The sequence below is a fragment of the Halichoerus grypus genome, chromosome X (genome assembly GCF_964656455.1).
Source record: "Halichoerus grypus chromosome X, mHalGry1.hap1.1, whole genome shotgun sequence".
Classification (NCBI taxonomy): Eukaryota; Metazoa; Chordata; class Mammalia; order Carnivora; family Phocidae; genus Halichoerus; species Halichoerus grypus.
This window is the reverse complement of record NC_135727.1, coordinates 1,565,224-1,591,522: the sequence shown is the minus strand read 5'-3', so window position 1 is coordinate 1,591,522 and position 26,299 is coordinate 1,565,224. Positions and strand designations below refer to the sequence as shown.

At 64.5% G+C, this 26,299-nt stretch overlaps 1 protein-coding gene across 2 annotated transcripts; it reads right to left on the bottom strand.

The window, feature by feature from the left end:
- Nucleotides 1–904: 904 nt before the first annotated feature.
- On the bottom strand, nucleotides 905–26,299 carry FLNA (filamin A). 2 transcript variants are annotated; one of them, XM_078065363.1, is made up of 48 exons: nucleotides 26,188–26,299; nucleotides 22,615–23,102; nucleotides 19,375–19,623; nucleotides 19,169–19,266; nucleotides 18,908–19,055; nucleotides 18,267–18,385; nucleotides 18,115–18,192; nucleotides 17,861–18,023; nucleotides 17,565–17,765; nucleotides 16,886–17,023; nucleotides 16,678–16,801; nucleotides 16,448–16,584; nucleotides 16,169–16,362; nucleotides 15,892–16,005; nucleotides 15,649–15,792; nucleotides 14,862–14,985; nucleotides 14,610–14,770; nucleotides 14,434–14,524; nucleotides 14,176–14,345; nucleotides 13,790–13,907; nucleotides 13,430–13,692; nucleotides 12,637–13,234; nucleotides 12,369–12,542; nucleotides 12,124–12,286; nucleotides 11,885–12,045; nucleotides 11,625–11,795; nucleotides 11,102–11,225; nucleotides 10,853–11,009; nucleotides 10,049–10,238; nucleotides 9,870–9,893; nucleotides 7,361–7,608; nucleotides 7,168–7,263; nucleotides 6,899–7,001; nucleotides 6,672–6,812; nucleotides 6,452–6,580; nucleotides 6,087–6,260; nucleotides 5,829–5,990; nucleotides 5,531–5,734; nucleotides 5,301–5,453; nucleotides 5,056–5,178; nucleotides 4,663–4,929; nucleotides 4,378–4,515; nucleotides 4,083–4,198; nucleotides 3,399–3,531; nucleotides 2,484–2,660; nucleotides 2,079–2,297; nucleotides 1,791–1,991; nucleotides 905–1,411 (listed from the first exon to the last, which is right to left on the bottom strand). In XM_078065363.1, exons 2-48 carry the CDS (start codon nucleotides 22,985–22,987, stop codon nucleotides 1,224–1,226), a joined length of 7,941 nt encoding a protein of 2,646 aa, XP_077921489.1. In that variant the 5' UTR covers nucleotides 22,988–23,102; nucleotides 26,188–26,299; the 3' UTR covers nucleotides 905–1,223. The 2 variants fall into 2 exon arrangements, with proteins under 2 accessions (XP_077921489.1, XP_077921490.1); XM_078065364.1 differs by lacking the exon at nucleotides 9,870–9,893.

The window sequence follows — 26,299 nt, the reverse complement described above, 5'->3', positions numbered from 1 at the left end:
CTGTGCTCTAGGCCCTGTGCTCATGCTGGCCCAGAAAGTGCTTCCATGTGGGGGTATTGCCAGCAATCCTGGAGTTGTCCCATTAGGGGAGGAGGCCTGAAAGCTGAGGCTTGGCTGGGTTTAAAGCCCTTCCCTGCATGTGGGGGGCAAGGTTGCTGTAGAGGGAAGTGGGTAGGGGGGATGGCTGTGAGGGGCCACCGTGAGGACATCAGAGCTCTTAGATGGCTGCAGAACAAGGAAGACTTGGCTGGAGTGTTGGATGTTTTGTGTTTTAGAGTGGGAGATCGTTGGGTGGGACGTGGGAAGAGATGGACAGGGATGCAGCAAAGGAGTTAAGCGAAGGGCTCAGATCGCTCCACTGTGCTGAGAAGAGGGACCCACAGCAAGGCCTTCTCAGGGGAGGAGGGCACGTAAGGCACGGCCAGCTGGGGCGGGGCGAACTGCAGCCAGTGAGCAGCACCTTGAATGGAGCCGCCTGTCCACTGGGGGGCCCCGAGATGCCTTGGGGCAGAGGTCCTCATGACAGCCCCTTATGCTGTGGGATGATGACACATTTAAGAAGCCCGGGAGATGGCCAGGAGCTGCTGGGATTTCAAGGCCTGTTTATCTGGCCCTCCCATCCAGCACTTTGCCTCTCGTAGTCTGGTCATGGCCTGGCTTTCCCTTAGGACAGTATCCGTTCCTGGTGTGGCCTGGGAAGAGCACACCGGTGTCACGTCCTGTTCTGCTGTGCTATGCATCTCTCCCCTTCCATTGGTCTGAACCCACGAAGGCAGAGAACACTTGAGTGCCAGTGGGCCGGTGGGAGTTGGGGCGGGGCGTGCACGGGTGGGGAAAAGCAGGAGCCCCTGGGTGCCGGGCCTGGAGATCTAGATGGCACCCTTGCAAGAAAGCTAGAGCCACCTCAGGAGAATGGAAGCAGAACTTTATTCTTCTCGGCTAGGGAAGAGAACTAGCGGGTGGTTGTGCATAGTACCCCATCCCTCACCCCTCCCAGAACCAAAGAAGATAGGCAGAGCCACCAAAGGGCTACCTCTGCTCGCCTCTCTCCTTTACCCAAGTGGAGGCAGGTGAGTGCAACGCAGGGCTGGGGTGGCTGCAGTGATGGGGCGGCCAGGGCCGGCCGGGGCTCCGGGGCTGAGGAGACCAGGGGGCTGCTCAGGTTGGGGGATGGGTGTGGGGCACGTCTCATCCTGGGAGCTGCCAGCTGGCATAGGCAGAACTCAGGGGACCAGGACACGGTAGGGGCTGCCTGGGATGTGCTCATCGCCCCACTTGACCACCAGCGTGTACTCTCCCTTGTCCTTGAGCAGGTAAGACACACTGTAGAGCCGGCTGCCCACGTGCTTCACCAGGATCTCCTCGCAGGGTGTCCGGGGGCCATGCACCCCTACCAGCAGCATGTTGTTGCCTGGTGGGGAAGAGGCCTCAGTTCTAAGCCCCAAGTCTCCTCCCTTCAGCGGAGAATACGCTGACCCCTCTTTCTGTCTTCGTATCCTCCCCCTGCCGCCCCCATCTGTTGCGGGGTGACAGCCCTTCCTCAAGAGTTGCCAGCACCCCTGCTCCCTAGGCCAGTGTAGGAAAGTCCAGCTCCTCCCAAGCCACTTTCCTGAAGGGTAAAGATGGCAGGGAGCCCAGAGGGGAAGTGGCTTTAGAAGTGACCAGCATGCCCGCAAGGGCACTCCGGCCGCACCTAACCCCCTTCTTCCCCTGTTCCCAGGCACTGGCCATCCCGTCTTCTCTCTGGCCTTGTCTTTTGGAGGGGCGGGGGCGGGGCCTGGGGCACCCACCTGCTTTGCTGCAGTCCACCGTGAAGCTGCTCTTTTGGCCCGCGTAGGCCTTGCTCAGCCCCAGGCCCTTGGCCAGCACCTTGCTGGCATCAGTGGAACCTGCCAGGGCCCCATGCTGGGGGGCACTGGCAGTCTTGGTCAGGGAGTCCACAAACACGGATGATGTCTCATGGAGGCTGTGGTTGCTGACGAGACGGGGACCTGCAGGGCAGAGCTGGTTAGGGTGCTAAGAGATGGCCGGAGGGCAAGGCACTGGGCTGGGCACCAGCAGTCTGGTGCAAGACTCACCTGTGACTTTGGCCTTGAAGGGGCTGCCCCCAATGTGGTAGGGGCCACCATACTTGATGGAGATGAGGTAGCTGCCAGGTGCCATGGGAGTATAAGTGACACGGTAGCCCTCAGGGCACTCCTGGCAATCCATCTTCACCTTGGAGGGCCCATCGATGGTTACTGACAGGGCACCCGCTCCAGCGTTGCTCGTGTTCACGATAAACTCAGCTGGGCTCCCTGGGGGCGTGGGAGGTCAGGAAGAGCTGGCCTGGACTGTTTCCCCAGCCCCTGACTCCCACCCCCCACCCCCCAACCCCCGGCATAGCTTTGTCACCTCTGCACGCCTCCTGTTGTCACTGAGAACTTGGGGGAAGGGCCCCAGCAGCCGTGTGCACACACTGGAAGCTGCATCCGCTGACCTACCTGTGACCCCACCTTCTAGGCCAGCTCCATAGGCGGACACCAGGCCTGGGTCCCCTCCATGCCCAGGCTCCCCAACTCGGATCTTGAAGGGGCTTCCAGGAATGTGGGTGCCATTGAACTTGACGTCAATCAGGTAGACACCATTCTCCCGCGGGATGAAGCGTACAGCATACTTATCTGAGGAACAGAGGGGCACGCCGTGGGCCTGAGGTCCCTCCAAAACCGGGCAAGTGGCATCTGTGAGGAGGTTCCCCTGCCCACCGGTCCAGCAGGTCACTTCTTCCAGGGACCACACTGGGCACCCACAGCCCGCACCCCAGACCTCCTGAAGCCTGAGATGCCCAAGCAGCTCACTGTTGGTGCTCATTTGGACGGAAATCTACGAGCAAAACACTTGCCTCGCCTCTCTGCCTCCCTAAACAGGTTACCACGAAGGCCTTAGCCTCCGCATGTGAACAGGGGCACCGAGGCAACAGGAACTTGAGGTCACGTGGCTGTGGAGGGGCAGGACCAGCTGTGAGACTAGTGGAATTGGTGAACCGGCTCTTCTCACCTCCAGGCTGCCTCAGACCTATCTGGCAAGTGCCAGGCCCTGGCTAAGGAGTGGGCCAGCCCCGTGGCTAGACTTCGGGTCTCTCCTTCAGGAGACTGCACCGCACTGCCTGCAGGCGGCTTTCTCCTTCCTAGCAGCTGTGGCTTCTGAGCCAGAGCCTCCCCGCCCCCCGGCCAAGGGCTTGGGTCACGAATGGGGGAAGGGTCGCCTGGCTGAGGGAGCCCCAGCGTTTGGGCCCTGCTTATAGAATCTGTACCTTCCTTTTGTACTCTCAGTCTGCTTCCAGCCAGCTGGGCAGGCCCGCTGCTCCCAGCAGGGCCAGGGAAGATGGGTGGGTGGCCCGGGCAGGGACAGGGCCTCACCTTGGTCGATCTCTGTGACATAGCACTCCTCCAGGGCTCCCGAGGGGCTGTGCACCTTAGCATCGATCGCCCCCTTGGCCCCATTCAGGCTGACTGCAAAAGAGGCTGGCTGGTTGACCTTTAGCCCTGACTCCTGGAAGCACAGCAGATGTGGTTAGACAGGGTGGCTGGGGCACGGGAGAGCAGGGCCCCAGCAGCAGGAAGGCCCCTGGGGTTACACTTACCCATCTGGCGTCCAATTTGGTTTAAAGAGGGAGAGCCACTGATTCTTGGGGACCGGTAAGCTACATGCACACGCCCCCGCCCCCAGATCCACACTCTGCAATCATACACCCAGGCAGCAGGAATGGAGGGCAGCCCTGCGCTGTGGGCAGCACTCAGCCCTGGCAGGCTATCCCTCTTTAAACCTCAGCCCTGGTGCTCAACGGGCACAGGCTTCTGTTCAAAGCCTTTAGACCTGAGACACGAGAAAAACTCCACACAGCGGGCAGGGGTGCTTCCTGCCAACCCCAAGCATGGGCTGCACCCGGCCAGAGCAGAGGCCCGGCAGCCAGAGCAGAGGCCCGGTGCCCCGAGCTGGGCTGGGCGGGTCCCTTGACACAGGGTCAAGGTCTGCTCTGTGCAGCGGCTCTGGTCTGGCCGGGCCCAGGAGCCCCAGGCAGGCGGTTTCTCTCAGTGCCTCACCTGAAGACTAGAAACAGTAAGGCGGCGGGCATCGCCAGACGGAGAAGCCACCGGTACTACGAAGGGGCTGTCGGGGATGTGTTCCTCGTTGAACTTGACCGAGACCTCGTAGTCACCTGGGCAGGGAGAGAGCACAGAGGGCATGCTGGAAGGCTCCTGTTTGTCAGTGTTTACACCTCCCACTTCCCACCAACAGCCTGGGTGGCCCTGGGACCTCAGGGTGGAGGGTGGGAGCAAGGTGGAGCTGTCCACACCCAGGGGCCGCTTCCCCCGACCCCAGCCAAGCTCTCGGTACCTGGCTCCTGGACCACATAAGCCACACCGCAGGAGCCGTCCTTGCGGTCCTCGAAGGAGATCTCGGCCTTGCTGGGGCCCTCAACAGCAATGGCCAGGCCCCCAGCACCAGCTTCCCTGGTCCAGATGCTAAATTCAGCTGTGGGAAAACAGGGTGCCCTCAGAGAGGGCCACTATTCCAGCTTCAGTCCCCTCCAAGCATGGCTGACGGCAACATGGCTGCTAGCTACTTCCTCAAACCCACCCCAGCCCAGAAGAGCAAAAGCCTCGCAAGCAGCAGGCGTACCTGGCACTCCGGCTTCAGCCCTCTCCAGGCCAGGGCCTCCAGCACGGACTTTGTGGGCTCCCCCTTCCCCCAGGGGCCCCACAGTGAACTGGAAGGGGCTCCCGGGCACGTGCTGGCCCTTGTACTTGACGCTGACTGTGTGCATGCCCATCTCGGCAGGCACAAAGCGGATGCAGTAGGTGTGGTTCTCCCCTTCCACAATCTCGGCCTCGTGGCTCTTGCCTGACGGGCTGGTTACCTGGGCTGTCATGTCCTGGATGCTAATTTCTGCAGGTAGGGGGACAGCCTGGTGAGCAAGAGGCCTGCGCCCCGCCCCACCCCTCTGCTTCGGGCCACCTGGGGCTGGCGCCCAGGACTCCCCACGGCCCCTCCCTGGCTCCCTACAGCTCCTACCAGGGATCTTCAGGCTGAGGTCGCAATGACTGCCAACATTGGCCACCGAAGGGGCCCGTCGCCGGCGTGTGATGCTCTCTTTCACCCGGCCCTCTCCTGTTACCTTCACAGAGAAGGGGCTGCCTGCGGGAGGAGAGCACAGCCCGCACGTCGTACAGGTTACGTTTCTGCCGGCAGGCTCTGGCGTGCGGCACGGGGGTGGGGGCAGCTCGGTCATGGGGGCTGTGTGTGGGTGCCACACTCACCAGGCACGTGCTGGTCAGCGAACTTGATGTTGATGATGTAGTTGCCAGGCTCTGTGGGGCAGTAGGTGACCCTGCATGTGCCATCCTCTAGGTCCTCTGTGTTGATGTCCACCTTGCTGGGGCCCTCAATGGACAAGCTAAGCCCGCCGTAGCCTGTGGAAGGGACGCCGCTGAGCCGGGAGGGCCAAGCACAGGGCTCTTGCCCCAGCTGGTAGGCCACCACCACCTACCTGCATCACGGGTGTCAATGATGAACTCTGCAGGCTCAAAGGTGTGGCCTTCGTGGAGGCCCTGGCCTGAGACCCGCACGCGGCTGGCATCCCCAATCTCCGACTGGCTGATCACCACTGGGATGGGGCTGCTCGCCACGTGCTGGCCATTCTTCTTCACATGCACCAGGTGCTCCCCGGTCTCCTTGGGCACGAACGAGATCCCTGGGCACAGGGCGGGGCTGTCAGCTGGGGAAAGGCATGCCCTCCCCTCACAGCCTCCTTCCTTTCCAGAAGGCCCTGCCCCTCAACCTCTTACCCACGTGGCCATTGCGCAGTCGCTTCAGCAGACAGGGCTCCTCCCGGCCCGAGGGGGGCACGACCGTGGCCGTCAGCAGGCTGAGGTCCGTCTCGGAGATATTGATGGGGATGTCAGCAGCAGAGCCCACCTTCAGGTGGGACATGCGCATGGAGTCGTCACCTGCCAGGGGACAGTCACTTCATGTCCAGGTGCGGAGGGAGACTGTGCCCACCCTGCCGCCTGCCCGCTTTTGTCACTGCTCCCAGTGCCACCCACCTGTGACCCTGGCGGTGAAGGGGCTGCCCGGGATGTGCTGCTCGTTGTACTTGACCAGGATGCTGTAATCCCCGGGCAGCACGGGCAGGTAGGAGACGCTGCAGGTCCCATCTTGGTTGTCAGTGCAGCTGATTTCTGCTTTGGATGGGCCCTCGATGGCCAGGGACAAGCCCCCTAGAGAGAGTCACGGGTGAGGATGGGAACAGTGCGCCGGCGGGGAAAGAGCCCCAGCAGGCAAGCAGAGGCCAGGGCGGCAGGGTGGGGAGCCGCATTCAGGGAGCATCTCCCTTGTGCCCAGCTTTCTACTGGATGAGGGTGGGCGTCCCTCAGCACGCAGGCAGGCTAAGAGTAGGGCTGCCGCTCACCCTCTCCTGCATCCTTGGTGTTCACGGTGAAGACAGCAGGCTTGTTCACCACTCCGTGGGTGAGGCCAGGCCCATAGGCTGTGACGTGGCCGCAGTTGACGTAATCCACATAGAACTGCAGGGGGCTTCCTGAGGCAGGAAAAGGGGCCATGTGGAATGGGGCCTGGTGTCACCTCCCCAGGCTCCCCGCCCCCCGAACTCAGGCCCCCACGAGGCGCACCTGGGATGTGCATGTGATCGTAGCGGATGTCCATCTCGTGCAGGCCAGCCTCGCTGGGAGCATAGCGGACGGTCACGGTGCCGTCCTTGTTGTCCGTGATGGCTGGCTGTGCCACCTTGCCCGAGGGCATCCTCACCTCCCCTGCGGAGCAGTGGGGCCAGGGTCAGGGCACCCACTGGCAAACCCTCGCCTCTCTGGCTCCCGAGCTCCTTCCTGCTCCCGCTTACCCGTGATTTCGCCTTTCTTGATGGTGAAGGGGATGACAAGGTCGAAGGGCCTTAAGCTGGTCACATCCAACCCATTGACACCCATTAGGGGTCTCTCTGGGGCCTGCAGTGGAGACAGAGGGCCCAAGTGAGGGGCCGTAGGAGGGGAGGGAGTCCCAGGGGTCCGTCCTCACGCATAGCAGGATGGGGCCTCACAGGACACCCCGCTGGCCAGCCCCCAAGTGTCCCCTCGGGCCAGGAGAGCCAGGACGAGGCAGCTGAGGCCGTACCCAGGTCTGCTGGCCACCCTGGGCATACGTGTAAGACGGGGCCAGTTGCTGAGGCCGAAGCGGGGGCTGTGCTGTGGGCTGGTCCCCGGCTAGAGCCTGCGGAGCAACACAAAAGAGTTGCAGATTCTGGCGTCACACAGGGCAGGGACAGGGCAGGCTCCACCCAGACCCCTCAACCCTGGCCCCTCCTGACCGTCACTTGGAAAGGGCTGTTGGGCACGTGCTCGCCACCAAAGCGCACGCAGATGACATATTTGCCCGGCTGGGGGGCTGTGTAGAAGATGTCAAAGGTGCCATCCTCGTTCTCCACCACATCCACGTCCACCTCGGAGCCGTCGGGCGTGCACACGGTGCAGGTCACCTTCCCTTTGCCTGCTGCCTTGGTGTCGACAGTGATCACCGTCTCCTCCCCAATCTGGATGGTGGGGCCAATGCCAGCACCTGGTGGGGCAGGGCAGGTCCCCAAAGGGGGGGCCGGTGTGTGAGCTCGGCGCTTGAGCTGCTCCCATCTGCCTGCCACCCGCCCAGGCTTCTTATTGCCACCACCAAGCGCAGCCAGGCCTCCCCCGCCCCCCGCCCCAAGCTGGATCGGTGAGTGGTTTCTCAGAAGGCAGGAAAGGTTCCCCTGAGCTGCCTCAAGCCAGGGAGTCCTGTCTTGGGGATAGCCCTACATGGGAAAGGCCCGATGGGGGGCACACAGGTGTCTGGGAGAAAGGAAGGGGCCCGGAGGCCCATGAGGCCGCCGCTACCGTCCGGACACGAGTGTTTGCCGCCACTTCCCCCGCCAACTTGGCCTCAGCCAGTGCTGTGGACCAACACCGGCACCCTGGCTGGGTGCGCAGCAGCCTTCGTCCCTGCAGCCTGGCCCTGGACCCCAGTGCCGTGTGCAGATGCGGTGAGGCAGAGTCCTGCTGCAGCGTGGGGGGGGGGGGTTGTGACAGTTGCCTCCCACCCCCCGGGCCTGAAGGCGAAACTGGAGTTTCCTGACAACTGAGAACACTCGCTCAACCGGAGGCTGGTGGGGAGGGGCGGCCGGGTGCGGCCCGGCGCAGGCAGGGAGCCGGGAGCGGGGAAGCAGCGAGGCCGCGGGGGGTTAGCGCCCAAGCAGCACGCACAGCAGGCGGGGGCAGCACCAGGGGAAAGAGGGACGGGAGGCCCAAGCCACAGCCACCGCCACTAGGTTGCAAGGGCAGAGCAGCTGAGCAGCCTCTAGGGCCCCAGAGTGCCCGAGGGGAGGGGGGGGCAGTGACGTTATGGTTTGAGCTCAGCCGTGAAGGCCTGGGGGGCCGTGGGCTGCGAGGCCTGGCAGTGAGAGTGCTTGATGTGACCCACCGAGCCCACTCAAGGGCTGTTTAAGGGGCACCCCTGGCCGAGGGCTCCTGCGGCGCTAGGCTCCGTGCTGGCCTTCCATGGCTCACTTAAGCTCTAGACCTGGCCACCTGCTGCCCGCCCTGCCCTGGGAGGCTTCGCCTCACAGCTACACCCGTCCTGCCCAGCTCGTGATCTGGACCACCGCCCAGTCGGCGGCTGCTCACTTGGCCCGCCCGGGGCCTAGTGCATCAGCGGGTCTCGGCTGCTCCGTCCTCAGACTACGCCTCCCAAGTTGGCTCCCCACTCAAGCCGCATCGCCACCAACCTGGTCCAAGCCACCACTATGACTGATCCAGAGGTGACTTCGGCTCCCCTACTGGGCTCTTTGCCTCCATTCTGCACACAGTGGCCAGGTAAACTGAGACCACTCCTTTGGCCAAGTCTTGGCCGTGCCCCTGTCCCCATGGCCCTGTTCCCCTGCCCTAGGCACACATGCCTGTCCTCTCAGATCCTGGAGCCTATTCTACCAAGCCATTGGGCCCTCGTCCCGAGACTCTAGCCACCCTCCAAATCTTGTCCTGGCCACCTCACCCAAGCTCCAGGCCTGCAGCCTCCAGAGGCTCCCAGGTCAACTGTCACCTCTTACTGGCGTCCCTGGTGTCCCTGGCTGGGGCTAGAGCTCCCCTCCCATGCCCAAGCAGGAGAACCTCCATGCCTAAATAACGTCACTGCTGGGGGACGGGGGTGGGGGGCAGGGGGAGGGAGGGAGGCAGGGAGGGCGGGCAGGCCGCCGAGTGCACTTTGGGGCTCTGAGGCTGGGCTGGGCCCTGCCCTGCTACCCGCCCAAGCAGTCGGACGCTGCTGCTGTTGCACTAGCCGCCCCACCCGCTCATGCAGTCCGTACCTCCCCCGGCCTGGGGCCCAGACGCCCCTGGGAGATGGGGATGGAGGTCTGTGGATCTGGCCAGGGCCGGGGGACTCCCACTGCTGAGGGGAGACCCCCTGTCCCCTCAGCCCGTGCAGGAGCCCTTGCCACGGAAGGAGGAAGTGAGAAGGCAGGGCCTGCTGCCCGCCCCCGGGGCTTCCCCAGGGTGCCAAGATCCCCAGACCCCAGAGCCCCCAGTGGGGTGCTTCTCAGGATGCACCTCACCCCAAAGCTCTCAGCTGCAACCCGACGTCTCAGATGGGGAAACGGAGGCCCAGAGAGAGGGAGGGCCGGAGCACTCACGCTCTGCTCTGGAGGCCTCCCTGGGCACTATCCCTCCAGCTTCCCCCCCTGTCCCTGCCAAGAGCTGCAGCTGGAACTGTCCTGGGAATCGGCACGGAAGAGGAAAAGGAAGCTGCCCTCTGGGCAGGAGGGGCATTGGGAGTGGCCCCAGCAAGCAGCTTACCTAGCCCGTGACCTCCGATTGACACTGAGGTGAGAGGGCAGAGAGCAAGGAGAAAGGTCAGGTGAGTCACTCCAGGGGGCGGCCCCCACTCCCACACGCCGCCCCAAGCAGCGAGCCCTGGCACACTGGCGCCCCCCAGCCCCGTGCGCAGCGCCGCGGCCGCCGGCAGCCTGGCTCACCTGTGACCGTGCACTTGCTGGCGTCTCCGGTGGGCACGGCCCGGACGCGGTACGGGGAGAAGGGGATCTCGTCACCGCCGTACTTGATCAGGATGGTGTAGCGGCCCGTCACGTCTGGCACATAGGCCACCGTGTACGTGCCATCGTGGTTGTCTTGGATGTGCGTCTTCTTGGGCTTGCCCTCAGGGTCCTATGCGGCAGAGCACAGCGGAGGCCCGGGGTTACCTCAGACCCTCAGGAGGAGCAAACTCCAGGGACCACGGCTGCAGGGACAGCCTCCGAGTCACTCCACCGCCCGGCGGCGTCAGTCCTTTACTTGGCCACGGCCAGGATCCAGAAGGGAAGTCCCAGATGCCCCACGCGCCCCCCCCACCCCCGTGACAGGCAGGGGGCCGGGGAGCTTGATGCCCACCCTGCTTTATCGCCATGACCACCTTGGCTCCCGGCCTCCGCCCCAGGGCCTGCTCCCGCACTAGCGGGAGCTCCCCCTGGAAGATCAAGGTCCCGTCCTCCTGCGTGACCCACGAGAACGTTACGGGCGGGCCGGCTGAGGCACCAAGGTCAGCAGTGAGCAAGCGTGCGCGCGGGGGGGCCTGTGCCTGTCACCACCGTCCTAGAGGCAGGGGACCTGGCCTCGCTGGCACGGCTCCCGAGGGAGACCACAGTCCCGGACTGGTCCACTCGCCCTGGTCGCACACCCTATGCCGCCCGCCGCGCTGGCCTAGGCCCCTCTCGGCCCCCGCCTCCTCGGTGCCTGGAGCGCGACCCGCCGGAGCCGGGCAGCCACCCCGGCGGCCAGCTCACCGTGATCTGCACAGCTAGCAGGCCCTCTCCCGCGTCCTTCGCGTCGATGGTGAACTCCACGGGCAGGCTGGCGGGCACACCGGTAGTATTGAGCCCGGGGCCACTGGCCTTCACCTTGCTGGCATCGTGCGTAGGCAGCACCTTGACCTTGAAGGGGCTGTTGGGCCGGGGTGATACAAGAACGGTCAGGAGGGCTTTTGGTGCTCAGCCCTGGTACCCTTCCCACAGGCAGGAGGCCCTGCCTCTTACCTGCGGGGCACCTCTTCCTCCCCGTACAGCACTGAGATGCTATAGGGCCCCTCCCGGCTGGGCACGTAGTTTACGGTCTGGGTGCCATCAGCGTTGTCCACGACGTCCACAGGCTCCACCAGGCCTGGTCCCAGTCCCAGAGAGAGACTCAGCCAGTTTCCCGGGTCCCCCAGCCCCACCATACTGGACCACCCAGCTCAGCCCCCACCCCAGGCCTAGACCTTGCTTTGCCCTCGCCTGCCCATCCCTAGGAATGTGACACCAGACACTAATCTGGGTGCCATCTTGGAGCCTTGCCCACCCTCCCTCCTGCCACATCTGCCCAGTGGCCAAGTCCCGTCTGTTCTACCTCCTGGTGGTCCTCTGTCCCTGGGCACTGGCTTCACTGTCACCCGAGGCTCCTCCGTGAACTACCTGAATACCTGTCCCAACCTCTGAGCGCTGCGCCTCCGGTCTCCTGCCCTAGCCTCCCAAGAGGACTGTGCTCTCCTGACCGCCCACTCCCAGGCACATGAACACTCACCTTTGGGCCCCTGCACTTTGACCTGCAGTGGGGCCACGCCAGCCTTGCTCGTGTCTACCTGGAAGGACTGAGGGAGGTTGGCCCGGACCATGCCAGGGCTCAGGCCAGGCCCAGAGCACTTGACTTTGGATGCATCTGTCACATCATGCACGGGGACCTTGAAAGGACTGCCTGCGGAGGGAACACGGATGGCAGCTGTGTGCGAGAGCCGAGGGCTGGCAAATGGCCCCAGACCGGCCCTAGCTGCCTCGCCTCCTCACCTGGGACTTGGTGGCCACCGTAAGTGACGTTAAGGCTGTAGGTGCCAGCCTCGTAGGGGGTATACTCGACCGAACAGCTGCCGTCCTTGTTGTCCATGCAGGACATCTTGGCCTCGGAGGGGCCCTCGACAGCCAGGCCCAGGCCCCCAGTGCCAGCTCCCCTGGTCCAAATGGATAGCCCATTATTTCCTGCGGTCCCAAGCCCCATCGCAGCCCCTGCTTCTCAGGCACTTGCTCACCTGGTCTCCACGGTGAACTTGTTGGGCTTGTTGGTGGTGCCGCTTTGGATACCTGGCCCGTGGACACGCACTCGGGAAGGGTCACAGCCCTCGGTCACAGGCACCTGAAACGGGCTGCTGGGCACGGGGCTGCCATCATAGGTCACGTCCACGGAGTGGAGTCCTGGAGGAGGGCAGGCTGGGTCAGGAGGAGCCCAGGCCGCCCTGTCTCTCAAGCCCCGGCCCTTGGGAACCCCAGCGCCTACCCTCCTCATACGGCGTGTACTCCACTTTGTAGGTGCCGTCACCACAGTCCTGCACGTAGGTCTCGGTCAGGTTACCTGAGGGGTTGGTCACACGAGCCTTGACGTGGGGCCCTCCGGTCTGGGTCAGAGCGCGGGCATCCACACTGAACTCAGTGGTAGCCTCTCGGAAGACACCTGCAGGGGCGGGCATGGGGAGGAGGCATGGGGCTCCAGGGACCCGCGGGGCGCTGGCTTCCCTCTGCCCCCCGGGGCCGCGGTGGGGCCTCACCTTGGCCCTCGATCCCAGGCCCATAGCACTGGACGCCCGACGTGTCGACCGCAGGCTCCACCTGCAGCTTGCTGGGGAAGTTGGGCACAGGCTGGCCACCGTACTTGATGGTGACAGTGTAGGCCCCAGGGCAAAGCGGGATGTAGGTGATGGTGTGCGTGCCGTCACCGTGGTCCTGGATGTGCACCTCGGCCGGCAGCCCCGCCTCCGAGCAGATTTCGATGGTCAGCTCCGCGCTGCCTGCGCTCGAGCAGTCTACGTGGAACTGACCCGCCTCCCCGGCCGTGGCCCGCTCCAAGCCGGGGCCTGAGCACTTGACTTTGGATGCGTCGAAGCAGGGCACCACGTGGGCCTTGAACGGGGAACCGGGGATGTGGGTATCAGCGAAGAGGATGTTGATATTGTAGTCCCCGGGTTCGGTGGGCACATAGGACACAGAGCATGTGCCATCCCCGTTGTCCAGGCACTCGAGCTGGGCCTCGCAGGGGCCCTCCACTGTCAGGCCCAGGCCACCCATGCCGGCACCCTTGGTATCGATGGTGAAGCGCGCAGGGGAGCCCGCACTGCCCCCCTGCAGCCCTGGCCCAAACGCCTTCACCTGAGGGAAGAGGGACAGGTCAGGAGCCAAACCCGTGTCACCTCCCTGACCCCCGACCCCCAGCCTGACCTCACAACTACCTTCTCCCCCACCAGCTAGGGGTCCAGGCAGGGCCACTGGTCATGAGGACAAAAATGAGGAAGGCGGAGGGTGAGCCTGGAGAAGATGAGGGGGGGCCCCCCACGCCCCAATTACCTTGCTAGGCTTGGTGGGGGGCAGGGCTTCCACAGGAAAGGGGCTGCCAGGCACAGACACGCCGTCGTAAGTCACCTCGACCTCATAGGGCCCCTCCTCTCGGGGCACAAAGCGCACCACGCTGTTGTCAGCCCCCAGGCCTGGCTCCACCTTGCAGGGCACTACTGTGCCCGAGGGGCCCGTGATCTTGGATGCCACTTTGCCTTGGCCACCAGCACCCTTCGATTTGACTGTGAACTCCTGATCTTTGCCGACATCCACCTCTGTTGAGATGACAGAACCAGGGAGAAAACTATGGCATCCAGCCGAGGCGGCCCCTGGGGCATCCTCAGTGACTGGGACAGGGCTCTGGTTACTTACTCTCTCCCAGGCCAGACACCTTGATCTTGCTGAGGTCTAGGCTTGGAGACACCCCCACCGAGAAGGGGCTCTTGGGGATGGGGTCCCCTCCGTAAGTGACATTGATGCCCACTGGACCCTGGAGAGGGCACAGAAAGGCAGAGTCAGGAGTCAGGACCTTGGTCCCCCCGGCCTGTGTCTTCCGCACTTGGGCATGGGGGGAGGGTGAGAGAAGCACTGGCTTTGCTCTCCCGCCCCCAGCCTTCCAAGCTGGCTCTCTCCCAGCGGGGAGTCGAGAGTGCGTGGGAAGCCCTCTGGAGCAGCCCACCTAGCCCACCACTCGAGGAAGCCCACACGCTCGGTAGGTTAGTTGAGGAGCGCAGCCGTTGGGAGGTCCGGGTAACTACCTGCTGCACGGGAGTGTACTTGACCGTGTAGGTGTTGTCGTGGTGGTCAATGATGTCCACATCGCGCACTGCGTCCCCCTTGGCCAGCCCTGAGAACTGGACGTCCAGCTTGCCTTTGCCAGCAGCTTTGGCATTGACCGTGAAGTGGGTGGGTTTGCCAAGCTCAACACCTGAGGAAACACGGTGGCCATGTAAGGGCACCTTGCCCCAAGCCTCCTTGTGGCCCCGACTGCCGCACAGGGTGCTGCTCATCCTCACCAGTGCGACTGAGGCCAGGGCCCTCAGCCTTCACCTTGCTGGCATCATGGGAGGGCTCCACCTTGACCCGGATGGGGCTGGTGGGCGTGGCCTGCAGGGGGTGGGAAGAGTAGGGCTCAGGGGACAGCAGTGCCCCAACACGCAGCACCGTTAGGGGCCGGGAGCAGAGCACCCACCTGGTCAGCAAAGAGGACCATGATGGTGTAGCTGCCAGCCCCGCGCGGTGTGTACTTCACTGTGAAGGTGTCGTTGTCGTTACGGATGATGTCAAAGTCGATGTCGGCCTCAGTGGGGCCCACCACGCCAGGGGCACACTTGATGCCAATGCTGACGTCCCCTGCAGCGGGGGGTGGGAGCAGAGGCTGGGATCGCGTCCGGACACCTCGCCCGCTCGCCCACCCGCCCACCCGCCCGGGGCAGGCCCTTACCCTGGCCGGCCTCGGCGCAATCCACAGTGAAGTAGGTTGGCTCATGAGCCTTGAGCCCTGTCTTGGCTACTCCTGGGCCATATACCTTGACCTTGTTCGGGTGGCTACCGGCTCCCACGTTCACCTGCAGGGCGCAGGGGCAAGTGCAAGGGCATGAGCGGCGTGGAGGCGGCCCAGGGCTTTTTCACTCACGGCCAACAGGCACACAAAATGGTACAGCCACCTCAGGAAGTAGTTTAGTGGTTCTTCAAACGATTAAACACGAAGTGGCCACCTGGCCCAGCAAGCCTACCCCGAGGTACCGACGCGCCGGGGGAGAGGAGATCGCTCATCCCCACAAGCGCTCGTCCTCGAACGTTCACAGTGGTGTTATTCACAGCGGCCAAACGCGAAAAACCCACGGGGCCCGTCCACACCACAGGCTATTCCTCGGGCGGGAAGAGGCGGGAAGCGCGGACTCGTGCTATGATACGGGGGGGCCATGATGAAACGTGCTGCTGAGGGACAGCAACCCGATTCGAAGGCCATACTGCGTGCACACGCATCCACAGCAGCCGTCCGGAGTGGGCTTGCTCGGGCCTGGGGCAGGGGGCGTGCGGGGCAGAGGGTTTCTTTTCCGGATGATGAAGATGTCCTAACCTTTGGCTGTGATCCTTGCCGCACACCCCTGAATGTACTCAAAACCATCGAGTCGTACACTTGGGACGGGGGATCTGTACGGTCTGGGAGGCCTACCTAACGGAGCTGGATCGGGCACCCGAGGGAGATGGGCTACAGGGCTGCTCACCCGGAAGGGGCTGTTGGGAATGCTGACGCCGCCCCAGGACACCATGGCCGTGTGCTTCACCGGCTTCCTGGGCACGTACGAGCAGCTGTAAGTGCCGTTGCCGTTGTCCTTGACTGCCGCCTCCACGGGGCATCCCTCGTTGTCCTGGGAAGTGGGCAGGGACGAGCAGCCCGCTGATGAGGGCCCAGGCCTGGGCACCCGCGCACCCCACCTCACCAACCCCACCACGGGTGGGCACCCCACCTGGACTTGGACCCGGAGACTGGCCTTCCCACCATGCTTGGCGTCCACCGTGAACTCTGCCGGCTTATTGACAGCCACGCCCGTCTTCTCCAGTCCAGGCCCGCGTGCCTTCACCTGATGAGAGATGCCCCCACCGCCCCCCGATCTCAGGGGACCAAGTGCAAGGCCCCCAAGGACCCAGAGTGGCAGGAACACGCGGTCGGGGACACCAGCACAGCCAGGCCTCCCCAAGTCCCCAGGCAGAGGCAGAGGGGGGCCGGCAGCACACGCCCTTTACCCTGTCTGGGTGGAAGTCCTGGGGCGCCTCGCGGATGTCGGCCATGAAGGGGCTGAGGCGGATGTCCTCGCTGTTGCACAGCACGTGCACGGCGTACTCGCCGGCCTCCTGGGGCCAGTAGCGCACGTCGCAGGAGCCGTCGCCCTTGTCGTCGCACTCAATCCTGGCCTGCGACGGGCCCTCCACCGAGAAGCCTGCCAACGGCCGCCAGTCGCGTGAGCACCCTGGGGCCGCACCGCCCTCTGCCCCCGGACGCCCGCGCCACGGCCCGCGGCTCACCCAGGGTGCCGACGTCGTCCCCGATGGCCTCCACCACGAAGTCGGCCGACTTGCCCACGACGCCGCCTTCCAGCCCGGGGCCCCAGGCCCGCACCTTCTGGTTGCCGCACTCCGTGCCCACCTTCACCTCAAAGGGACTGTGACGAGAGCCGCACAGGGGAGCGCTGAGGGCCCGGCACGGGGGGAGGAGCGTGCCGCCCGGGCCCCTGGGGCTCTGCGCGGGGCCTCACCTGCGCCCGATGTTCTGGCCACCCCACGTGATGGTGACAGTGTACGTGCCGGGGACCAGGGGGTAATACTCGAAGCCATAGACGCCGTCCCCCAGGTCCTTCTGCTTCACACGCTCCTCGCCCTCTGCCCAAGACAAGGGAGGGCCTCAGGCCTGGCCAGCAGCAGTCCTGAGGCCGCCGCCGCCATCCCGGCCGTAGCCCAACTTACTGGGCCCCTTCACGGTGACCTTCAGCTCTCCGCTGCCGGCGCCCTTCGTGTACACCTTGAAGTCCGCGCTCTCCTTCACCCGCACACCCTTGGGCTGGAGGCCACGGCCAACGGCACGGCAGGCGCCCGGGTTACAGGCTGCGGGGAAAGGGCCAGCTAAGCCACTGGGAGCTGGCGCTGGGTGACCCCTACCCTTCCCTCCCACGGGGCTGGGCCATCAGAATCTGGCGGTCCCTCGGAACGTGGTCCCACAAGACGGGTGAAGGACGTGCGGGAAAGAACGATGACCCCAGGACCTGTAGGCCAGGCCTCCTCCCAGCAATTCCACACCAGCCGCCAGCACCCCCCCGCCCCCCGCCCCCCGCCCAGCCCGCCCCCTCCCAGAGGAAGACAGATCCAAGTACCGTGGACCCCGTGGGCAGAGCAGAGAGCAGCAGGTTTCTAAACAGCTGGAGCGAGCTCTTCTGAAGGTGAAAGCGTGGAGAAGAGAGACGGAGAAGGGCGAGAGGAGGAGGAGGAAGGGCCCCAGCAGGGGAGGAAAGAGAGCCCAGACAGTGGAAGCAGAGAGGCCCAGGGTGCCGGGGCTAGGGCTGGAGTGAGTCTCGCCCTAGCTGCCCCCCCTCCGGAGGGAGGCCCAGTCTACAGCGCCCCCACTTGGGGGCGGCTGGGACCGGCCTACCTTGGCCAACAGTGACAGTGTAGGGGCTTCGAGGGATGGGCACGCCGGCGAAGGTGACGTGCACCGTGTGGACGCCCTCCATGGTGGGCTGGTAGCTGCAGCGGTACGTGCTGTCGCCCCGGGCCTCCAGCTGAGGCTCCACGGTGCCCTTCTGGCCCGCAGGGTCCTGGATCACAACTTCCACCTCGCCCGTGCCAGCCCCTGCCACAAGGTAACCGCAGCTCAGCTCCCGGCCCGCCCCCGGCCCCCCGCCGCTCTCCCCTCGCACCTGCCAGCCTCAGCAGCGCCCTCCTCACCTGCTGTGAAGATCTCAAAGTAGGTGGTCTTGTTGGCGATGTTGCCACTGGGCTCCAGGCCAGGGCCCTGGGCGGTCACTTTGCTCGCATCCCCCTGGGACTTGTCCACATACACCTCGAAGGGACTCTTGGCGATATGCTGGCCGGCAAAGAGCACGGTGACCTGTCCCCAGGAGGGGCAGACCGTGAGGGCAGGGGCCGGGCCTTCCAGCCACCGCCTCCCCCACCAGCCTCCCCTTGGGCTGAGGGCTCACCTTGTGAGTCCCCGTCACTTCGGGGACGTACCAGACAGAGAAGGTCCGGTTCTTGTCATTATTGGCGGTCACCTTTGCCTGTGGCGGGAAGGAGCACATGAGGCCCTGCTCCGAATGGAGGCACCTGCCCGCCTGCTTGACGGTGGCCCTACCTCTTCCTGGTGGCCGGCTGGGTCCTCCACGTACACCAGCACCTCTCCCTGGCCAGCACTTCTGGTCTCCACGGTGAATTCCGCGCGCTTCTTCACCATGTTGCCTGCGGGCTCGATGCCTGCCAGGCAGGGGCCGGGAGCTCTGAGCCGGCCCGTAGGGCTGCCTCCTCACCCCAGCGCACCTCCCCCTTCGGGCCCAGCGTCCTTCCCTGCCGTCACCCCGTCGGGAATGCTCTGAAGCGGGCGAGCTGATGGCAGGTAAACCCTGGCCCAGCACACAGAGCCTGGCCTTGTGCCCCAGCTTCATTCTTGCTGTGGGACAGGCCTGGGTCTGTTTTCTAGAACTCTCGCTCGGGTTTGCCTGAGCCCTAGCTCCTGTGCGATACCCCGGCTGGGTTTTGTCTCTGTTGACAGGCACGCGGCTGGGTCGTGCCTCCCTGACCACACTCCACCTTGCGGTGACGCCTCAGGGGGGGGACCTTCTAGCCAAGTGGCCAGTTTTGACCAGCCCTGACCCATTCGTTTGACTCGGAGGGGGCATTTGATAACCTAGCCCCCATGTAACCGAAGAGTTCCCAAGACCTCCAAGTCCTGCAGGGATGAGGTCAGCACGCAGAGCATCCCCTGCCCGACTTCCTCACCTGGCCCATAGGCTCGGGCTTTCTTTGGGTTTAGTTTGGGCCGCAGGGGAGCTCCTGGCTTCAGCTTGGCCTTGGGGAACTGGGACAGGTAGGTCATGACGGAGTGCTCGTCCACATTGGGATCCACGATTTCCTCGGGTGTGATCACCTATCACAGATGGCAGACAGAAGCCATGTGACCTCCAAGCGTCAAGTCCCTGGCATGTGACACATCTCCCCACGGGGACCACAAGCCCCCAGATGGCCGCAGGCAGGGGGTACCTGAGGGATGCCCAGCCAATCATCAGCCTGCTGCATGGCCTCCCTCGCGTTGTTCACGGGCTTGCTGGCATCCCAGGAGTCCCAGTCAGGGCATAGGCCTGCGGCACAAGGAAGGCTGTGAGTTGGAGGGAGGTGCCCCCAGGGCCCCCTGGCAGGCTGTCTCCTCCACCCCCGCCCCCCGCCCCCCCCACTCCCTCACCCCTCACCTGGGGCACAGCTGTCGACGAGGGCACCCAGGGCCCTGCCGCTCTGCCAGTCCCGGCTGAAGTTGGTGATGGGCAGCTGCGGCAGCTTATTCTGAATCCAGCCCAGGAGCCGCTGCTTAGGCGTCTGCTTCTTGGCTTCCTCATCCTCCTCCTCATCCCACATGGGCATGGAGATGGAGTAGTGCAGGATCAGGGTCCAGATGAGGCCCAAGATCAGCTTCAGGTTCCCATCCACGATGGCCTTGCTGTCTGTGAGGAAAGCGAGTGGCAGCGCTGAGCAGGCAGGGGCCCGTGTGCGCACGCGTGCAGCCTCAGGCCACTCCCAGGCAGCAGAGTGTGGCAGCAAGGGGTCCCTGGGGAGGAGGCCGAGGCTCCCTGAGGGGGTGGCATGCGGGTCCTGCCCTCTCTGCTCAGGGTCTCTGTGGGGGGTAAAGGAGATGAAAGAGACTTCTGGGGAGGGGGGAGACCCCCCCCATTGACACATGGTGACGATACAGCTCAATGAGGAGTGTTGCTGGAAGCCCTTTGGACGGTGGGGGGGGGGGGGGCGGCAGAGGAAGGACAGATAACAGACCCAGGCTGCAGACAGGGCCCAGGGCGGCCTCTGGAGGGGCCCTTCCCCCAACGGTGCTTTGCAGCTGCCCAGCTCCAGGGGGTCTCCAGGGAATTGGGCAGGAGGAGCAGTGTGGCCCCAGCAGGCCTAGATAGGAGACCCCCGACCTGACCCTGGAGGGGAGGGGGGATGGGGCCGGGGTGGAGGAAGAGGAAGGCTGGCCAGTGGGGCAGTTGGGAAAGAAAACTGTTGCCTCAGGGTGGGTGGGTGGGCCCAGGGCCGCAGCAGGCAGGGGAAGTAGAGGCGTTGGGCAAGGACCCTTTGAGTGGAGGATGTGAGCCCCACCCTCCACAGACCCAAACTGGGAGCAGGCCTGGGGAGGGTGGGGGTGAGGACAAAGGAGCCAGTGGTTGAGCTGCGTGCCAGCCAGGGTGATGGGCAGGACACATTCCAGAGACCCCCTCAGCCAGCAAGGAGAAAGGCAGAACTGATGAGCCTGGGCGGGGCACCCAGGGCCCCAGCTTGGGAGCTGGGGTGGCAGAAGCCATGGGTGGGGTCCCTGAGTCCTGCTGCCTCAGCAGAGCTCGCCCGCCGCCTGCCCTCCTCACCACCTAACGGGGCACTGGGCCTCAGGCGGGTGGCTGCCAAGCTCACCACAGGGGAAGTGGTTAGGGCGGGCACCTAGCGCCCTGTCACCATGGCAACCCCTCCAGGCTCTGGGCCCCACCCAAGGCACTTCTGGGTCTCAGCTTCCTAAGGGTGGGGCCCTGAAAAGGGGAGGGCTTTCTAAGAGCCACTGGAGTCCTGCACCCCCCCACCCCCACCCCCCGTCAAAATCAAGAGAAAATACTTGTCTGATGAGTCAACTCGAGGGTGGGAAGAAGGGGATGGACACCACCAAAAGGGCCATCAATGGTAGGCAGCCTGAATCCAGCAGGCAGGACCTCGAGGACCGGCTGAGCCACTCAAAGCAGAGCAGCCTCCCTGCTCCCAGACTGCGGCTGGTCCCAAGCTCTGCACTACTGCCTTGCGCTGTCCCCAAATAGCAGGCGGGGCTGGTAGAGAAGGGGCTTCAGGCTAGAGGTGATTGGAAGGTTCAGAGAAGACCAAGGGCACAGGACCAGCCAGAGAGCTTCCTAGTAGGCCCCCTCCTCCAGAGTCCTACTGTGACTTGGGACACACAAGGCCAAGCTCATCAGCCTGAGTGGGTTGGGCTGGGCCCTCCCCCTGGTCCACAGGAGGCCAGCCTAAGCCCTCCTCATCCCCCTGACAAAAGAGGGAGGGAAGAGAACCAGGGCCCAGGGTTGGGAGACAGCCTGGTTGGATGGCCCCGCCCCATCCCACCCCCTTTCCCCAGCCCCCGGGCTAGCCTGCCCCCTCCCTCCCCTAATCACTGCTGCTTTCCAACATTTTTTTGCCTTATATGGCAAAGCTCTGGGAACTAGGCCTGCTCCAGCCAGCTCACTAGAGGAGGAGTAGAAGGGAGGAGGGAGGAGGAGACCCCCCCTAGACAGCTGGGGTGTGGCCTGCCTCCCCACATCCGGTTGCCCCCCCACCCAAGACTCAGAGATGACTCAGCTTGGCTAGACTGAGGCTGGGACTGAGGGGTGGGCCTCAGCCTCAGCTGGCATTCCAAAGAAAGAGGTGGGACCCTGGAGACCTGCCCTCTGAGTGGCTGGGGGCGCCTGAGTCCTGTGTCCCTCAGACTCGCAGGCTCAGCAAGGCTCATGGCTTTAGGGACAACTGGAAGAACTGTAAAGAAAAGAAAGCGCTCCTCCTCCCGCGGGAACACACTACCCCCGAGTCACCAGTTCCGGTGCAGGTCCCTGAATGGCCCGCATCTTGAGAAGAGCCTGGGATGCTGCAGTAGGTCCAGTCAATGCCAACCTCACCAGCCCAGTGACACGGACACTGGGTTGGCGGTGAGCCCAGTGCACGCTGGAGTACCTCCCAACCAGCTCGTGCATTCTAGATGCAGAAAAGCAAGTCCTACATGGAAGCAAGAGTTTGGCCCAAGCTCAACAGTAACTTGGTGTTTAAGTGGACTACAAACCAGCTCCCTTCAGTGGCCACCTCATCTCAAGTACCCTTTTCCTAGCTATGGTCCTCTCTGGCCACAAGTTTCTCGAGGGGAGATCTAAACTGGGGGTTGGAGCCATCTCCAGTGGAAGGACCCATCTCCCAGGGCCCCAAACAGCCAAGAGCCCTAGACAATGGGACTCACAAGCTCCAACACCCCGTTTAGGACCTACAGGAGCGCCTGAAGGCCAGAGAGCCCTTCCCAAACTGCTGAAGGGAGGGGGGGGGAGGGCTCGGGACTCCCCCTCCTCAAGGATGGGGCACTGGGCGCAGGGCCAGAGCCCGGCCAGTGCCCGCCTTCCGCAGGCCCTCTCCCACGGCGGGTGCAGTGGCGGGGGCGCGGCCTGCGGAGGATGTGAGCTCAGCCTGGGCGCGGGCCAGCCGGGGTGCGGCGGGCGGGGGCGCGTAGCGGTCTGCACGCCCGGCCAGCCTGCCAGCGCGCCTTTGTTCTCGAGGCCTGCGTGTTGGAGCCTGGCGGCCCTGGGGGCAGCGCGGGGGCTGGGGGGACGTAGCTGGGAGGGGCAGGCCCAGGAGAGAGGGGAGGATGCGTGGAGCCCCCGCCCTCAACCTCGACCTCCCCGTGCCACGGGAGCGACCCACGCCCTCACCGATGGACACGAGCTTGATGCTCTCACGGTCCAGGAACTCGAGCGCCACGGACACGTTCTCGAGCTGCATCTGGCGGAAGGTGGGCCTCTGGTTGTGCTTGCGGTGCATCTTCTTCTGGCTGAGCACCTCCAGCAGCGCGATGAGCCGCAGCCCATCGCTCAGGTCCGTCTGCAGGTTGGCGATGCGCTTGCTCACGCACTTCAGGTGCTCGTTGCACCAGCGCGTGAACGTGTTCTGCTGGATCTTCTTCCACGGCGCGTCCTCTGCCAGGTCCTTCTCGGTGGCTGGCATCTCGGCGTCTCGCGCGTCGGCACCGCCGCCCGGAGCCGCGCCTGCCGCGCTCTGGCCCGCCCGGGAGTGGGAGCTACTCATTTTGAGGCGCGAGGAGCTGAGGGGCGGTGCTGCCGCCTAGGCGAGGGGACGGCCCTTTAATTAAAGTTGCAGGCACCTCCGCGCTCACAGGGCGAGGCAGGCAGCGGGGATTGTGCTGCGGAGAGAACGAGCCCTTTAAATGCGGGCGGGGGGGGGGGGGCGGCCGCGCCGGTTCGGTGGGGGCGGAGCCACCGTGGGGCGGGGTTGTGGGTGGGGCTTCGGGCCGCACCCGCCCCGCCCCGCCCCGCCCGTCGGAATGCCCCCTTCAGCCCCCAGTCCTGGCCGTTCGGACCCAACCCCGAGGCTCCGGGGAGGGTCGTCGGGCCCTGAATGGGTCAAGGCGCACCCTAGCCCCGTGGCCTTGCACCAGCACTGCAGGAAATGCTGCGGCAAGGAAAGGCTGAGCAGCCTCTGGCGCTGGACCACTTGGCCTCCAGCAGGCACGCCATAGAAGGGACTTTCCTTCTCCAAGGCCCCTGCGGAGGAGTGGGGGGTGTTGTTCCTGGTCCCTGCGTCACGTGGGCTCCGACCCGGCCCCGCCGCCCCAGGAGCCCCCACCTCCCCAGCAAGCCCCCGCCGCCTGGGGCTCCCCGGCCGCACCCTGGCCGGCCGCCCCTGCCGCAGCGGGAAGGGACCCGACCCCAAGAGCGGGCCCCTGGAGAGCGCGGCTCCCGGGCCAGGCGCCGCCGCGAGCGAGCGCTTTGCGCGCGTGCCCCACGCCGGGGAAGCAGCCGCCTCAGACCCCCCGTGCCAGGCCCGCCTTCCCGCTCTCCACGGCCCTGGCCTGCGCACCTGCGCCCGCCGGCGCCCGCCATCCCACCGGTCCCCACCGCCTGCCTCCCTCCCCGCTCCGGCCGGGAGGAAATGGGGCACTGGGCCAGGAGGCCGCCGGCACTCCAGGAGCAAGCGGTCCTGCAAGGGGCCGGGCGTGCCAGTGGGCACTGGCAGAGGGCCCGGTGAGGCGTGCAGACAGCGAGTGTGTGCCTGACCCGCCATGCCATCCACCTGGGGTGCTGGGGGTTTCCTCTCCTGTTGCAGTGCCTCCCCCAATGGCCCCAGGAGGCAGCCTGGCAGGGGGCGCGGGAGAGAGGGAGGCTTCCAGACCCAGAGGGCCTGCTCAGGAGTTCCAGTGAGGCTCGGCGGGCTCTGAGTACTTGGGTCTGGGTGGGCTTCAAGGACCCGTGGCAGTGCAGAGGGGGCCCCGAAGGACAGGGGTCCAGGATACTGATGTGGGTGAACCATGGGAGGTTGCAAGGGCAATGGGGAGCTATTCACTCAAAATCACGTTTCTGGTAGGTAACTCCGGAGACAGTGGGGAGGCTGCTGTGGGGAGACCAACCAGCAAAGGCACAGAGAGGCAAGAGGCGTGTTGGGGACGCTCACTGCCACCCTCTTCAGTCAAGAAAAGTCAGCCTACCAGGGCTTCATCCCAAGTGGACTCAGTCCTCCCAGTCCTATTTACCGCCCCTCTGCAGGATGTTCCCTTCTTTACGTCTTTCGAGGAAGGCATGTCTCTTTCTTCTACTTGCTTGTTAGATTGAACTTGAGACTAGCAGTAAGTTATCTAATAAAGACCAGTGGAAGAGGCAGCCCCGGGTCAGCCAGCATGTCATGCCCAAATATGGCTGACTCTGCAGTAGCCCTGGGCGTCTGCATTACCCACAGTGGGGCTGCAGGTCCAGTCAGCATCTCCCCTGCCCTCCAGCATGCTTACTTTGGGGCTGCCTGTCACCCCATTGGTTTTTCCAGTCTGAGGCCCACCTCGTGTGCACTCTTCCCCCTCCTGACCACTTTCAGACACACCTGCACAAAACACACAATGGTGTCTGGGAACTGGGGTGGAAATGGGAGCAGGAGCCATAAAGAGGGAACCCACACGGACCTCTCCCTACACAGGACCCATTCAGGACGAAATGAGATTTCTGGTCCGTCCCCCTGCCCCACTGGAAAGCAAGTTCCCAAGGACAGACAGAATTACGGTAAGAACTGATTTTCTCTTCCCTAAAGTGCCATTGACTGGGTCATCTGTGTTCCTTCAGTAACCTTCAGAAACCAGGGAAACTAAGTCACAGTAACTGATCAGTAGTCAGCCCCAGCAGAAAGGGGGACAGAAGCTGGGTATCCTGGCTTCCAGTCCTAGGCTTTCCCTATTTGGGGGCGACAAGGTAGGTGGGTGTAGAGGGGTTTTGTCCCCAGGAAACATAGTATGGCCACCAGATGGCGCCCCATCCCAAAGCCCCCAGATCGGGCAGTCCTTGGAAACCAAAATCCAGCTCTTTCATATTTTCCCTTATTTGGAGTAGATTCTTGGATGTGAGACACACCCCGCCCCCCACCCCACCCCGGGCCCTCAGACCCCAGGCCGGGCCCTCCTACAGGGGCGCTTCGGCTGGTGAAGAAAGCTGCAAAATGGCACGGTGAGAAGAGACCTGGTCTGGAAGGGCAAGTCCAGGTGCAGCAGGTGAGGACACTGACTTCCTGAGCTCCCACCCTGACCGTGTGGCCTGGAGCACATGCAGGTGGACCCGCCAGTGGACTTCACCTACTTTTCCGGGACCCAGCTGGCAAGGGAATCTGGGGATGTTGCTGCTCCCATCCTGACTGGCGGTGAACATCCAGCTCGGAGCCAACCTGGGACAGGGCCCAGCCGCGGATCTGGCCCATAGGAGGAGCCCCTGCCTTCGGCGCCTGGCCACACCCCTGCCCCAGCCCCCATGGAGCGCGACAGCCCCGGAACCAGCTCCCCGGCGCCCAAGGCAGCGGGTGCCAGCGAGGAACCCACTGTTGCCTTTCCAGGGGCCACACTGGCTGCAAATTGTCCTTCTTCTAGGTGGCCGCTCCCTCTCAGCCCCCACAATGTCCTGCTGTCGGGGGCCCTTCTTCCCCAGACAATAATGCAGTGGCTAGCACACTGAGTGCCCACTTGGCCCATGTCCTGCCAAACACTCAAGACACCCTCTCTCTGAGGGACCCCTGTGGCCTAGGGCTCCCACCACCCTGGGCACAGATACACACTCCCAAGTACACTAGGGAAGGCAGCCCCTGGGCACCGCACTCCCAAGTTCATGAGTCCCAGCTGCTCCTGGCCTGGGCGCGGTTACGCGCCGGCGCCCGTGTTCTTGGCGCCTCTCCGCTCTCCTTCGTCACCCCGGTTCCCGGTCCGCAAGCTGCGCGGTGACCGTCTCGCGCGGAGGCCTCACCTGCTGTCCCTGCGGGCGGCCCGCGACTGCGGGGGTGGCGCCGGATTCGCCTTTGCGCCCGCGCCCGGCGCCTCGGGGTTCCGCTGGCGTCCGCTGAGCGCCGCGCGCCTCC